General features: G+C 42.4%; 2 protein-coding genes across 4 annotated transcripts in view; both read left to right on the top strand.

The window, feature by feature from the left end:
* Positions 1-7,603, top strand: part of LOC148037440 (urea-proton symporter DUR3-like) — a 204,885-nt gene extending 197,282 nt beyond the window's left edge. For all 3 annotated transcript variants that reach the window (XM_087676377.1, XM_087676378.1, XM_087676376.1), the window contains 6 exons: positions 351-454; positions 536-643; positions 6,282-6,452; positions 6,534-6,679; positions 6,830-6,992; positions 7,096-7,603. In XM_087676377.1, the coding sequence (XP_087532503.1) occupies positions 351-454; positions 536-643; positions 6,282-6,452; positions 6,534-6,679; positions 6,830-6,992; positions 7,096-7,275 (872 nt within the window). In that variant the 3' untranslated portion in view covers positions 7,276-7,603. The remainder of the gene's footprint in view (positions 1-350; positions 455-535; positions 644-6,281; positions 6,453-6,533; positions 6,680-6,829; positions 6,993-7,095) is intronic.
* A 759-nt stretch (positions 7,604-8,362) lies between these two features.
* Positions 8,363-12,616, top strand: LOC148037439 (uncharacterized). Its single transcript, XM_087677300.1, has 2 exons — positions 8,363-9,800; positions 9,876-12,616. The coding sequence occupies exons 1-2, from the start codon at positions 9,547-9,549 to the stop codon at positions 9,979-9,981; spliced, it is 360 nt and encodes a 119-aa protein (XP_087533426.1). The 5' UTR covers positions 8,363-9,546; the 3' UTR covers positions 9,982-12,616.
* Positions 12,617-13,359: the final 743 nt, after the last annotated feature.

Raw genomic sequence — 13,359 nt, 5'->3', positions numbered from 1 at the left:
ACATTCCACATTTGGTGAAGATGAAAACCATCTGTGCATATCATGCTGAACAAGCATCTATTTCAACGCTAGAAGAAACCCTTTTTTCTCCTGAATCTCTACACTACATCCAGTCATAATATGCCTACTTTTTAAAAGTATACATTTGAACTAAGGGAATCTACAGAATTTGATAAGATGTGTGTGGCTTTACCTGTTTGATAATAGCTTAACTAATGCTTTGTACTGAAGAAACAACTTGACCTTCACAAAAAGCTACAAGGAACAAATGCTGGTAGTTGATTTTTTCTTTTGTGGATATTAACTTTATTCTCTCTTCTAAAGTCAGATATGTTTTTTTCTTTGTGCAGGAGGTGTTGTTTTAATATTGTCAATTGTATTTATGGCTGCAACATCATCTGGATCTGCCGAATTCATAGCCATGAGTTCACTTTTTACATATGATGTTTACAAGGTGGGATATTCAGTAAATTTTTTTGTTGTATATTTCCACAGAAGATAATCATGGCAGACCAGTGTTTCATTTTCTGTGCAGGCTTATATTCATCCTGAAGCAACTGGTAAGGAGCTGCTATACATATCACGCTATGCAGTCCTTGTAATAGGAACTGCAATGGGAGCATTCTCCTGCTTTATATTCAAGGTACATTTTCTGTGCGCATGCAAATCCATACCCACTGGGCATGCTTATTCACGTTTTTCCAAAGAAAAGAAAAATTAATGACCTCAGAAAAGCTTCCGAAGGTAAAAATAAAAATTAGGCCCAATGTGTGCATTCATGCCTTTGTGTGTGAGGGACTAAACTGAAACAGATTTCTTCATCTCAGTCCCTATGGAGATCTTCTGGTCAGATAAGGCTCCCAATCTCCCTCTCTCCAATAAAGAATGCAGGCGTGCTGAGTGTGATACACTGGAGGAGGAGATGGAGCAATAAATACACTGAAAGTGAGTGAGACCAAAGGCAGGTCAACCAGCTGCCAAGATGGCACAAACATAGGTTGAGTAGTAAAGAATTGGTCCACCCAGTATGCCAAATGCTGCACACAAAGTTGGCCACTAAATTCTCCTACTTGTTGACTCAAATGCCCATACAACCCATGTAATGTCCATTGCTAACACCCTCTCTCAGATCATGGGCAAGCACAATGAAATATAAATTGATGAAGATCCACCACGGTCCACAGTACATACAACAATGACAATCTGAGAGGGCCATGGACACCCAAGCAGTGGGTGATCAAGGCACCACCAATGTGTCTTGCAAAGACACTGATGTTGATGTCAATCTTACCAATCCCTGACCACAAAGAGTAAAAACAGCTGAATCTCAATGCCTGCCATGAACTAGCTCCATGAAAGCATATTGTCACCATTGATTCCTCACCTATGACCAAATTGCCAAAGTATCCCCTCATGTGGGATAGACTAGGAGCAAAGATGCCAGATGGCTATCTGTCTCACCTCCCATCATGAACCTGAAAGTCAACTTTCTCGAGGATTTGAATGTGCCAGCCTTCATTCATGCACATAGAAAGCCACACCCAGGATCCACCACAACTGCATATGGATGAAGCTAGCATGCACCACCTTCAGCACCCAGCTACACTTCCTCTGTGGCATTGAGAGTCATGAGGACAACTGCACCCCCAAGAAAGAAGACTGAGTCTGTGGTCACAATGGCTGTCACTGTTCTGTGGCTGGAATCTGAATCAAAATCTAAGGATGATGAAGAGTTAGTGGAATCCTTGCTTTTCTTGTCCTTCTACTTGCTCATGATGGCGTCTAGTGTTAGATGGTAGCCTCCTTTATAATCTCAATGCAGATTTATTTTCTAGTAACATAGAGGACATGTGTTAAAACCTTATGGGATTGGTACATGTCAAAGCTCGTAAGATATTCCCCACATTATCAAACAGCAGATACAGTTTCTAGAGAATAGTCCCCCCCAAGTGAGTTTTGGATAGGGCTGGCTACATGTGAAACTGATTCTGGATTTGCATCATCGAAAAAAGAATGGCTGAATCATATCAGTAAACTTGAACTGGATAGTCTATAACTGTGCATACACAGCAACAACCGGAATAGTTGATGGAGCCTCATTTTTTTTTGCAAGTAAAATGTGGCTGATTATATTATATCGCCAAATGGGGCTGCCTGCCTGCATCACAAAGAACAGGCCCTGGCCACCCCAGGTACGCATGAAGTGACCACGGAGCTCCTGACGAGCCCTGGACTTGCCCTGCACCTAATCCCATCAGCCACGGAGGGAATGGATGACGGAGGTCCATAGCTCTGCTAAGGTCGCAAGTGCTGAAAGTCCCTCTCCACTGAAAGCCACCTGGCATCGCGCCTTCCAAATATGCCATCGAGTAAGACTCCCTATGATCTCCCGTATGTCCGAGCGGTCTGCTGTGGGCTCCAGTACCTGGTGGATGGGTAAAGCCTCCAGACCGACCACTGCACATCACCCTGCCTCAATCATGAATATCATGTCCTGCATCCGGGCCTCATACAAAAGGTGACAACCCTGGCTGACTGCCTGCCAACAGAAAGCTCCCCATGAAATACAGCCAAGGCTGGGGGCTATACGTCGAAGGATATGGCATGCTCCTCTCCACACAAGCTGTGCCTTCTCACAAGACCAAAGGCAGTGCTTTGGCGTTTCTAGAGGCTGCTGTGTGCAGCGCTTACAACCTCCCTCCTGCATCTGTGCAAGCCAGCTTCCCACCGCCAAGCCTCCATGTGCCACCAGCCATAAAAAATACGACACCCTCCTCGGCCTCCAGCTATCCCATAGGCGGCGCCAGAAGGTCCGTCGGAAGGGCTCCATGATGCTGTGCTCCGCCTAGTGCCTGCTGCGTGACGGCACCCAGTCAATATCCTCCTGCATTAGTATATGTCTGCCAATCCTGGCAGTATACTCTAGGAACCTGGGTGGCTTTTTGGCAGCTGCAGAGGCCGGCCATAGCCACTCTCTTGGATCCCACTCCAGCTCATCAAATGGTATACCATCCCAGATCCAAAGGCGCCACTCCTTGAGCTCCTTCCAGAAAACATAGGGGTCTAGTCACCAAGTCTTCCCCTGAAGACCCACCACCCGAATCCTCCTCCATGAAAGGGTGGCAATTCCCTCATCCTATTGCCCTCTGTCAAGGGCCAGACGTCCCCCCTCCTGAACGGCGAAGAAGGTCCCCTGGGGGGCGCCACCCACTCTACCTGCCACCTGAAGAGGAATGCCTGCTGGAGAGAACCTGGCTGCCCATACCTCTCCGGTCGGCTCTCGTATCGGGGGGGCAAGCCACTTCGGAGGTATTGCTGCGTCTCGCTGCAACACCTCCTCGTCCACCATCTTGTACACCTCCCACCATGTCCTGATGGAACGAGCCGGGCCGGCCTCCCACCCAGCCCACTGGATGTGGGGGCACTCACCTATCTGTGCCCCTTCCCTATCTTTGACCTGGAGGTTCCAGATCACCAGCTGACGGTCTATTTCCTCCTAGCAACCTGGGGGGCTCTGGATTAGGGTCTTACGGAGGCCCTGCCACACGCGGAGTAGGCTCCGCAGGAAAGGTGATCTGGGGGGGGGGGGGGGGGGCGGGGGTGATCTGGGCTGAAGTGAAGATCCATCTCAGGGACGGTCTCCACTCACCGCCAAGCCTCGGTTTACAGTCGTGAAGGCCCTCGTGCAGTAAGACCTTCTAGGTCTGCCCGCCTAGTGTGAGACCGCGGACAACTAGCTTACCGAAGAGAGCCATACTCTGATATTCCGGGTCTATGATCCCAAGCCCTCTCTCTGATCGATGTCTTATGATGGTCGTCCACGCCACCTTTGCCGTGGAGTCCCTGGAGCCATTAGACCCAGACCAAATGAAATTCCACACTAGGTGGCAAAGCTGCCCTACGCACGATGAGAAGAAGCACCAACACGAGGCAATGTACTAGGCCGTCGCTAGGAGGACCTAGTTAACCATCAAGGCTCGACCGGCTAGTGAGAGGCGAACCGTGCTTCAGTAGGTCAGTTTCCTCTGAATAGAATCTAGGACAGGAAGAAACTGCTAGGCAGGAGTGATCTATAAAGAATGTCGCAACTGGCAAGAAACTTGATCTATCACGCTTAAAAATGTTTGGTCGTATTACCATTGTATTGTCTATGTTCATGTGCCTAATGAGTTGAGGAAGAAATTTGACCTAAAGGTTGAAAAATGTATTTTCATTGGATACTTTGCTGAGTAGAAAAAGTATCGTTACCATAACCTTATAAGTAGTGAGTTTTGAGTGAGCAAGGATGTTATTTTGTACAAGAGGAGTAGTTGGTATGCATCAAGTGGAGATGCATTGAATAATGTTGATGATCATGATAGTCATGTGCAAACAGAAAAGTAGAAATTACAAATCCCTAGTGAACCAAAGACATCATTTAATAGTAAATGTTTAGTCAAGAAGACTAAGGAGCAGCCCCATATCTTCAAGTGCATCTACTAGTATTGCAAGTATTGACAAAGGAAAGAAGAAAGTATTAGATGATAATGATACATCTACTAGTTGTTCAATTCTTAATGGAGACTCTAGTTACTCAAAGAGTTCGAATAGTGAGCTCGGTATTTCTTCAGTTAGAACGCCAGGTGTACAGAGATCACATGGTAAAGTCTCCATTGAGTGATCCAATGGTACACATGTCTAGCAGGATGAGACACCTTATAAGAATTAGTTTTGAGGGTTATACAACTCACCATCCTGCTTATATGGTAAAGGTAGTTGAGGATGTTAATCCCACTTGTTTTGAGGAAGGCTATGCACAGACATAGAGCATAGACTAAGGAGAAACATTGAGTCTAGTTTTTGTTAGGATGGCAATTGTTAAATGTGTGATTACTTTGGCAGTAGCAAAAGGTTGAAGTTTACAGCAGATGGATGTGAAAAATGCCTTCTTACTTGGTGATTTGTAAGAATAGGTGTATATGGAGAAGCTAGCAGGTTATGAGGATTTAGAGCATCCCACATATGTGTACAAGTTAAAGAATGCACTCTATCGCCTGAAGCATCAGAGCATAGTGCTTGTCAGCATTGGCTTTTATATTTCAAATGTAAATCATTCACTTATGTAAGAAAGATTAATATAAATCATTCACTTATGTAAGAAAGATTAATGTAGGTTTGGTTATCATGGTTATCTATGTGGATGATTTGATATTATATGTGATAATAACAGTGTGAATGCAGTTACTTTCTTGGTATTGAGGTGATCAGATGTGCTAACAGTATATGGTTGTCCCAAGGGAAATATGGGTTAGATATGTTATCCAAGTATGGTATGACAGCATGTAAGCCTCTTTCAGTGTTATTGGAGCAAAATGTAAAGTTTAGTGCTAAGCTTGCCAGGGAGATAGAAGACCTTGCTATGTTCAAGAGGATAGTAGGGAGTTTAATCTATATAACCATCATAAGACCAGACTTAAGTTATGCAATTTGAGTTGTGAGTTAGTTTATGCAAGTACCTAGAAGGCCTCATTTATATAGAGTTGCATATTAAGGTATGTGAAGTCCACCTTGCATTATGGACTTTTTTGTGAGGCAAGAAAGGATGTACAGGTGTTTGGGTACATAGATGTAGATTGCGTTGGTAGCATATCGGATAAAAGATCTACCAGTGGATTCATGTTTTCTCTTGGTAGTGCAGTGGTTACTTGGAGCAACAAAAGGCAACCAATAGTGTCTTTCACTGTGATAACACGAGCAGTATACAATTAGTTGGAAACCCAGTATTCCATGCTAGGACAAAACACATTGAGGTGCATTACCATTTTGTAAGAGAGAAAGTACTTGCAAGAGAGATCGACTCGATATATGTCAACACAGGATCAAGTAGCTGACATTTTCACTAAGGCATTGGGTACAAAGCAGCTTCAAGGATTTCAAAGCTTACTTAGAGTTGCAAAGATAAAATCGAGCTTGAGGGGAATTGTTGAGATGGCAAGGTGAACATGTGCAGATACTGATGATGGACCACCTAGTTATATGGGTCCACACATGTACACTTAGCACATTGATGGTCATTATGGTTCTCACATAGCCACTAACTTACACCCACAACATTGGCCCACATTGACCATTTGGTCATTGGTCAATGGCCAATGCTGTGGGCACCCATCCATGGTAGTCAAACCCCATTTACCGTTTTAATATGCTCCAGAAAACTTTTTTTTCAGTTTTTGAAAAACAATGTCTTATTCCATTTGGATTTGTTGTAATTAAATTATCAATGTATTTCACTATGCATTCAGGTAAATGTTGATGTGAATTTCCTTTTCTTGGTGATGGGCCTTATGGTATCTTCCGCGGTTCCTCCACTTTCCTTCATGCTTATTTGGCCATCTGTACCAAAAGGTGCTGCTATAGCAGGTGCTATCGGAGGTCAAATTTGTGCCATCATTGCATGGATTGCGCATGCCAAGGTAAATATGCTTTCATCCTGGTCATCATTCTGGTTGATTCAAAAAATGGAAATGGGTACTGAAATTCAATTACAAGGACAGGTCATCTATCATGAGCTCTCCATTTCAAACTCTTTACAACAGCTTGGACCAACAGTGGATGGAGCTGTGGTGGCAGTGTTAGTTTCTGGGCTTATTTGTACAGTTTGGACAATCATCTTACCAGACAAAACGGACAGCTATAACAGGTTAGGAAATAAAGAGTTCTTGTAAAATATGTATTGATGTGGGGGTGTGTGTCATTCAGGTTCAAAGACATCCATCCAATCTGATGGCTGTTTTATACAGACAGTAGGGCATTCTAGCTGATGTTGTTCAATGGCTTGTACTTCATTCAGGTTCAAAGACATCCAGGTGATGGATGGTGTGGAGGTGGACTATAATGAGAGTCTTGAACTAGATGCATCCTTTCACCGCACATGCCTGGTGGCAATCTTTTTAAGTGTGATCTTGGTCATTGTGTGGCCTCTCCTTACTTTACCAGCGGGTGTGTTCTCGGAGGTATTGCACTGAAGGAAACCCACCCAACTGCAGCAAGCACAACTGTGTTAACTATTTTTATGCTTGGTTACTGGACTTACATTTTCTCTGTGTTATGAATCAGAGCTACTTTGCATTGTGGGTAATCATCTCCATTGCCTGGGCAATGATTGCTACCCTTGTCTGCACATTCCTTCCCTTAATTGAGTCCAGAGATTTTCTTCTTCGTGTAGCTAAGTCATTGCTCTTCTGTAGAAAATCCTCTGCAACTTCAAGCAGCACTCTGACATCAGCCCCTCTTTAAGAAGAATGTTGAGTGAATAGTCACCATCTGCTGTTATTCATTTGTAATAAAAAACACTAATTATTTTTCTTGTACCTCATCAGTGGTGATTTAGTTACTTTCTGCTCCATTACTTTTGCTCCAGCCATGCTGTTGAGCCCTTGTATTTCTAAGTTGGAACTTGAGCAATATTATGAGACACTATTTTGCCAAAAAAAAATTAAAACACAGGTATATGCACCCAGGTAGGGTTGAACAATCATAATGCTGTAACCTAAAGCTGGTCATCTTTACAGAGAAGTTAATGGTATTCTTTCATAATGGGGAAATTATATTATGATGGATTGTACATGTATGAATTACCAAGTCTGTAGCTACATTTTCTATGGGCCAGCATGTTTTGACTCTTACACAGGCGATGTATGGTTCCCTCACTTGTCTTGTCCAAACCAATTTTAAAAAGTCTTGAAGAATCAAACCTGAAATTTTTGAAATCTTCACTATTGGATTCATCAACACCCATTTTGGCTGTATCTTGCTGGAAAAAGCATCAAAGCCTTCAACTTGCAAGCATACAAGTTGAGAGTTTTTGTATTGACTCGGGCATTCATGCAAGTTGCGTGAAAAATTAATAGGAGACTGGTCTCTTTCTTAAGTCCAAAACTTTTCAAAGAAATTTTCCAAGTTTCCTAGTTGCATGGCCTCTTTTGGTTTGGTTCCCCCAAGGTCTGTTCAAAGATGTTTCATTGGAAGTTTATTTTTAAGGCTGTAACTCAGAAGGGTCCAAATTTCAACATGAAGCTCCTTGATTACAATTACCACCACAAAACCGTAAGTCTAGTGGCAATCCATCTTGGCCGAGGGGCTATAGTGGAGGGCAATTAAGTAAGGCCCAGGAAGTGCACAACATACTGATTGTTGATTTGCATATAGCACAACATGGTTTTATTGATTTAAAACATCCATACTTTCAAATTTCAAAGTTTTACAAAGTTCTCAAAGACATCTTCATTTTTGCACATATGTATTGTTTTGAAAAACCAATGTGTCAGTTCAGTGTTTGATAGACGCTTTGGGGTGATGTCATGCGCACTACTTTATTTACTTTTTGGATGTGCCGCAAGTTGCATGTGGCATCTTGTTTAAAGCCTCATCTTTTCAATGAAAGGGGCTAACTTTAATGTAGCCAGGTGGCCACCGAGGAAGAATGGCAGCAAGAAGCAAAGCAAGGTGGCATGATGGAGGATCCAAATAGGAGACCCCTATTGATTTTGAAATTGCTACAACATAGAGTGCATTCTAGCACTAGAGCAGTCATAGAGCGTATGACTGAGTCTTAGTCCGAGTGTCGTTTGGAATTATTTAGCCATCTCTATGGTTTGCACAAGCCTGACTATGAATCTAATGGCTTGACATCCCATTGGACTTTCTTTTGTACTGTCATATATTGCATTACTAATACAAGCTGAGTCTGGGGTTCACCTTCTGCCTTCCTAGTAGTCTGTGTCATTTTATGCTACCATCAGCCCTCATCTTCTGATATTTCACAATCATGTGTAAATATCACGTCAAGATTCTCATGTCGCACCACTTGCCATTGCTTGACAGCCAACATGTCTGTACAAGCTTAGCATGACAAGAATCACCTGACAGTTATGGCCAACACACCTACATAACAATCTATAACAGACCCCATCAGCATTAAGCACTCTTGCCACAGGTTTGACAATAGTGTGAGCATATTGCTTCTGAGGGTGGTTGAAGGAGATGGTCTAAGAGACCAATGGTAGGTTGGGGGGAGCATTCCGAAGAAGAGAAAAGCCAGTGAAGGAGTTGGTAAGGTCATGGAGCATGACTTGCAGCGCAACAGCTGACAAAATGTGCACAAAGCAATGAAAAAGGCAGACCCACAATTACATGTCCAAGCATTCGAGAGATAGGCTAAATTGAAGGAAATATCTCAGGAGCAGACCCTAGGAATCGAATACAGAACTATTATTTCGACTACTCAACCATGTATGTATCAATCCATCGTGAAATCCATCATCTGGAGGTTCAAGAAAGAGAGAACATGTGAAGATATCCTGGGAAAGTTGGGAAAGATAGAGTATAAGTTGAAGGCACAAAAGTTTATAAGAGCTAGAGCACTTAACTAGGCAATAACGCGTACTGCCCAGTAAAAACTCGACACTGATTAGAAGTTCGTGATGATGGTTGACAAAGGGAGACATCAGTGGATTGGCATTAGCTAGAATCCGAGGATTAAAAAGGGTCCAAGATAGGAAGGAATTCATGAAACCAAAACTAAAGAAACTCAAGAAGCAGCTCATAGCTTTGATGAGAACATGGGACGCCATGTCCACAAAGGGGATGGATGGTGAGTACATTATCACACATCAGAATGCGTCAAATGAGAATATGGTGAAAGGGGGGGATGATGCTTGGGAAGAACATCCCATTATTGGGACTGCAAGGATCGGGCTCGAATGCGGAAAGGCTGTTCTCGGTGGTGAGCTTAGATGCGTGGGTGCAACTGAAGCTCTCAGGTACAAGCTCTACTCAAGAGGTTGCGAGACTCGCTAGATCAGATCAGATCATATCTGACATCCCGCCAACCGCAGGTCTGATGGCTGGCCTCCAACCGAAGCTTGCCCTGCTGAAGCAACTCCAAGATGGCATCAGCGTGACATTGATGACATCTACAGCTTCCATAGCGACATTGATTGACATCTGCAGATTAAATGGCAGCTACGTTGAGGATTGGGGTTGTGGCGATACTGATTTCCATCATATCTAGCCGACTCGCGCCGACTCAGTGGACCTAATCTTTGGAAAAGCTTCTCGCCACCGCGAACAGGCCTTAGGGTTTACAAGCTCAAACCTCTGGCCTCAACTTTTGAGGGTTAAGGCAGCTTTTCATTTCAAAGGTCAGATTTGCAATGCCATATAAACATTTTTCTAAATTTTATTATACCTTTCATCTTTACTATTAGTTAAGGGGAGGTTGGGGGCGGGTGCCACGTGGCAGCCCCAACCTCCCCACAAAGAAACGCGGGGGCGGGTGCCACGCGTCCAGCACCTGCCCTCGCTGCGAAAATCACACCCGCCCCGGTGCCTCTAGTCGCAGAGCGCCTAGTTTGCATTTCATTTGAAGGGTAGTACATTTGCGAACCTTCTTAGAGGAGGTACATTTGCGACCCTTCTTAGAGGGAGAAGGTTCAAACCCGTTTTCAAAGATATTGTAACCTTCAAGTTTTAGGTTTGATTGATCCATTTCTTCTAGCTCTCCTAGTAGAATGTGTACACAAAATGGCACAACCCCCCTACAGTTCAGCCACTCTAAGATTGAATCCCCATACACCCTAAAGAAATTGATGAGCTTGCACTTTTTTGTGGTGCCTTGACATCGAGCTTGAGGGACCAATCCTTGCAATCCCAACAAGAAGGGAATTCAAGGAGGCCCCATGATTGGGAAGAACACGAGTGCACAAAGATCATGGGAAGAGAAAGGGCACAAGTCTAGAAAAGCAATAAGTTTCAAGAACAATAGTTGCATCGAGGAAGGTCCAAAGTACATTGCTAGGACGAACCAAATGATTTAGTATGGTTAAGGGTCAAATGAGTTTGAAATGGAGTTAATGTTAACTAAAATTGAGTACACGAAATGAGATGATTGATGAAGAGTGATGAGCAAAAAGTTTTAATACTCCAATATTTGAGCTAAGGACTCCTCTTACTATTTCCAAAACAAAAAAAAGTAAATTGTTGTTTGAGTTCTCCAGGCTAGTGGAAGATTTACTAGCAATAGAGTTGCATGTTGTGACAAGGAGACAAAACCTCAATATATGAAGAAAATAAAACTAACATTAGAGATGAGTAGGTGCATATTCGAGTGATAGAATACAAAGTTGGAAGGCAATGGATATGGATAGACAATGAGTGCTGTAGTGGATGGTGGTTGGGGGATAAACCTACCATAGGATTCATTGATGATATACTAATCAAAATGGAATGTGTTGATATCATTAAACAAATTGGCACTAAGGGACTACGAGAAGGCAACATTCATTACCAAGGTGGGAGCATTCAAGTACATTGTCGTGCCATTTGGTCTATGGAATGTACCACCATCTTTCATAGGTGATGGCAATCTTTGTGAACTTACTATACAAGTTGTTGGTTGTTCTTACAAATGATCTCACATTGTTTTTTAACACTACCAAGTATAAAGAGAGCCCAAGGATGTATTAAGCTAAAACATGTTTTATAGTTAATTAGCATTTTTTAACAATCCCCAAACACAATTAATGAAAAATACAAATTTGGTGTGTGGTTCAAGAGAGTTTTAGTAGTTCCCCAAAACCTTAATTTTTTGGAGCACACTTCAACATTTATAAATAGACAAGCTACCTACCATTTAGCCTCATCCTTTTGTGTAGATTTGTCACTCTACTATGTAACTTTCAGCCATCAACTACTTACCATTTGTTGTCTAGCCATCATTGATTACAGCCCATTACTATCCAGCCCTAGGCGGCCCGCTTTGAACCATCACCTTGCTATTTGGAGATCTCCATCGGTTGCACCATCATAGCATCTAGTAAGCTTGCATTTTCAATATATGGTACTAGGTGACAGACTGTTGTCATCTCTCCCACTAGACGATTAATGCAATACCTATGTTTTTACTCTCCAACAAGCCGTCTAAATCAACAAACACTTCTCTTGGGTTCCAACAGGCTGTCTACATCAGCAAACACCTCTCTTATTTTTGCCTAATAGTTCTTTGCCTCAACACTTGGGATCCATCTTTGATGAACATCACTCTCCGACATTGCATTCCTTTGCCCTTAGGCATTTTGTACACTCTTACATTCATTTATAGCATTCATTTACTTCAGAGTTTCTTCTCTTTATGTTTGAGTTTTGAGTTTTTGTGTTTTGTGTTTTGTATTTTGTATTTTGTATTTAAGGTTGGAGTTTTACTTGACTCTATTTGAATCTTTGTGTTTCAGTCTTGGTCGTACATGTTGTGTATTCTAAGTGCAAACCTTGGCATATATTCACAAGATGTTCCTCCCCCCTCACCGCTACCAGCCGTTTAGGCCCACTAACCACACATTGCACGGTTTGTGTACTTGCAAAGCTTATGAGGCTTCATCTCATTCACTTTGCGCTTTTGTCAAAAAAGGCTCATGAATTACAAATAGCACGCTTCATGTGCTAAGAATGGTATGCTCTGTGCTTAGTGTGTAAAATCCCACTAATGTGAAAAGGCTATTTGTTGACATTACTAACATAAGCATGTATACTTGCACTCTATAATAGACAACATACATTTGTTTACATTGCATTCTCTCTCTCTCTCGCTCTCTCTCTCTCTCTCTCTCTCTCTCTCTCTCTCTCTCTCTCTCTCTCTCTCATTAAACAACCTAGCTTGAAAAGATAAGGGAAAGGAACGTTGCAAATGTGTAGCACATGAAAAAAATTTGAGAAAATCTTTTTTTTTTTACATGCATTTTCTTAAACTAATGGTGCCTCTTTAGCATAATGCATTGGAGAAGCAATCCAATGCTCATAGGAATAATTAGACTATTAAACAAAGGTGCCACTAGTCTTAAAAGTCTTTATACAACATAAAAATACATGTGTAATACTTCTTAGAAAGAGAAAAGGCTAGAGAGAGCAATGGAACCATTTTGTTGAAATTTGAAGATGATGTACAAGTCTCTAAGCCACATGAGAACGTGATTGGACATAGATGCAATTGATGCACCATAACTAGACACGAGAAATCAAAGAACTAATGCTTAAAGGACCATGGTATCCTCAAAGAATGTGTTTTTTGGATCAAGAGTGCATCCAAAGGGGCCAAATCATGAAAATACTACACATATGTTTCACATTGTACCTCAGCAAAAGAATGTGTTAAAGGATCCAAATATGGCAAAGTGGAAAGGTGCTCAAAAATGCAACCAAGAGTTCTCCATGTAATGGCATCTTACAATAGAGATGTTAACCCTCAGACGAATAAGGTGGAAAATCAAGAAAATCTAAAGTAAAAGACAAGGCTAAGGCAAAAGTGAAACAAAAGACGAAGACGCG

The sequence above is a fragment of the Lygodium microphyllum genome, chromosome 4 (assembly GCF_053477565.2).
Source record: "Lygodium microphyllum isolate KBCC chromosome 4, Lygodium_microphyllum_v1.1.10, whole genome shotgun sequence".
Taxonomy (NCBI): domain Eukaryota; kingdom Viridiplantae; phylum Streptophyta; class Polypodiopsida; order Schizaeales; family Lygodiaceae; genus Lygodium; species Lygodium microphyllum.
This window is presented reverse-complemented; position numbering and strand designations above follow the sequence as displayed.

Bases quoted from the DNA above. Each gene is read 5' to 3' on its own strand.
- LOC148037439 (XM_087677300.1), top strand. From the start codon at position 9,547: ATGAAACCAAAACTAAAGAAACTCAAGAAGCAGCTCATAGCTTTGATG. The intron at 9,801-9,875 runs GTACAAGCTCTA...CGCCAACCGCAG, and splicing joins GGTGCAACTGAAGCTCTCAG to GTCTGATGGCTGGCCTCCAA.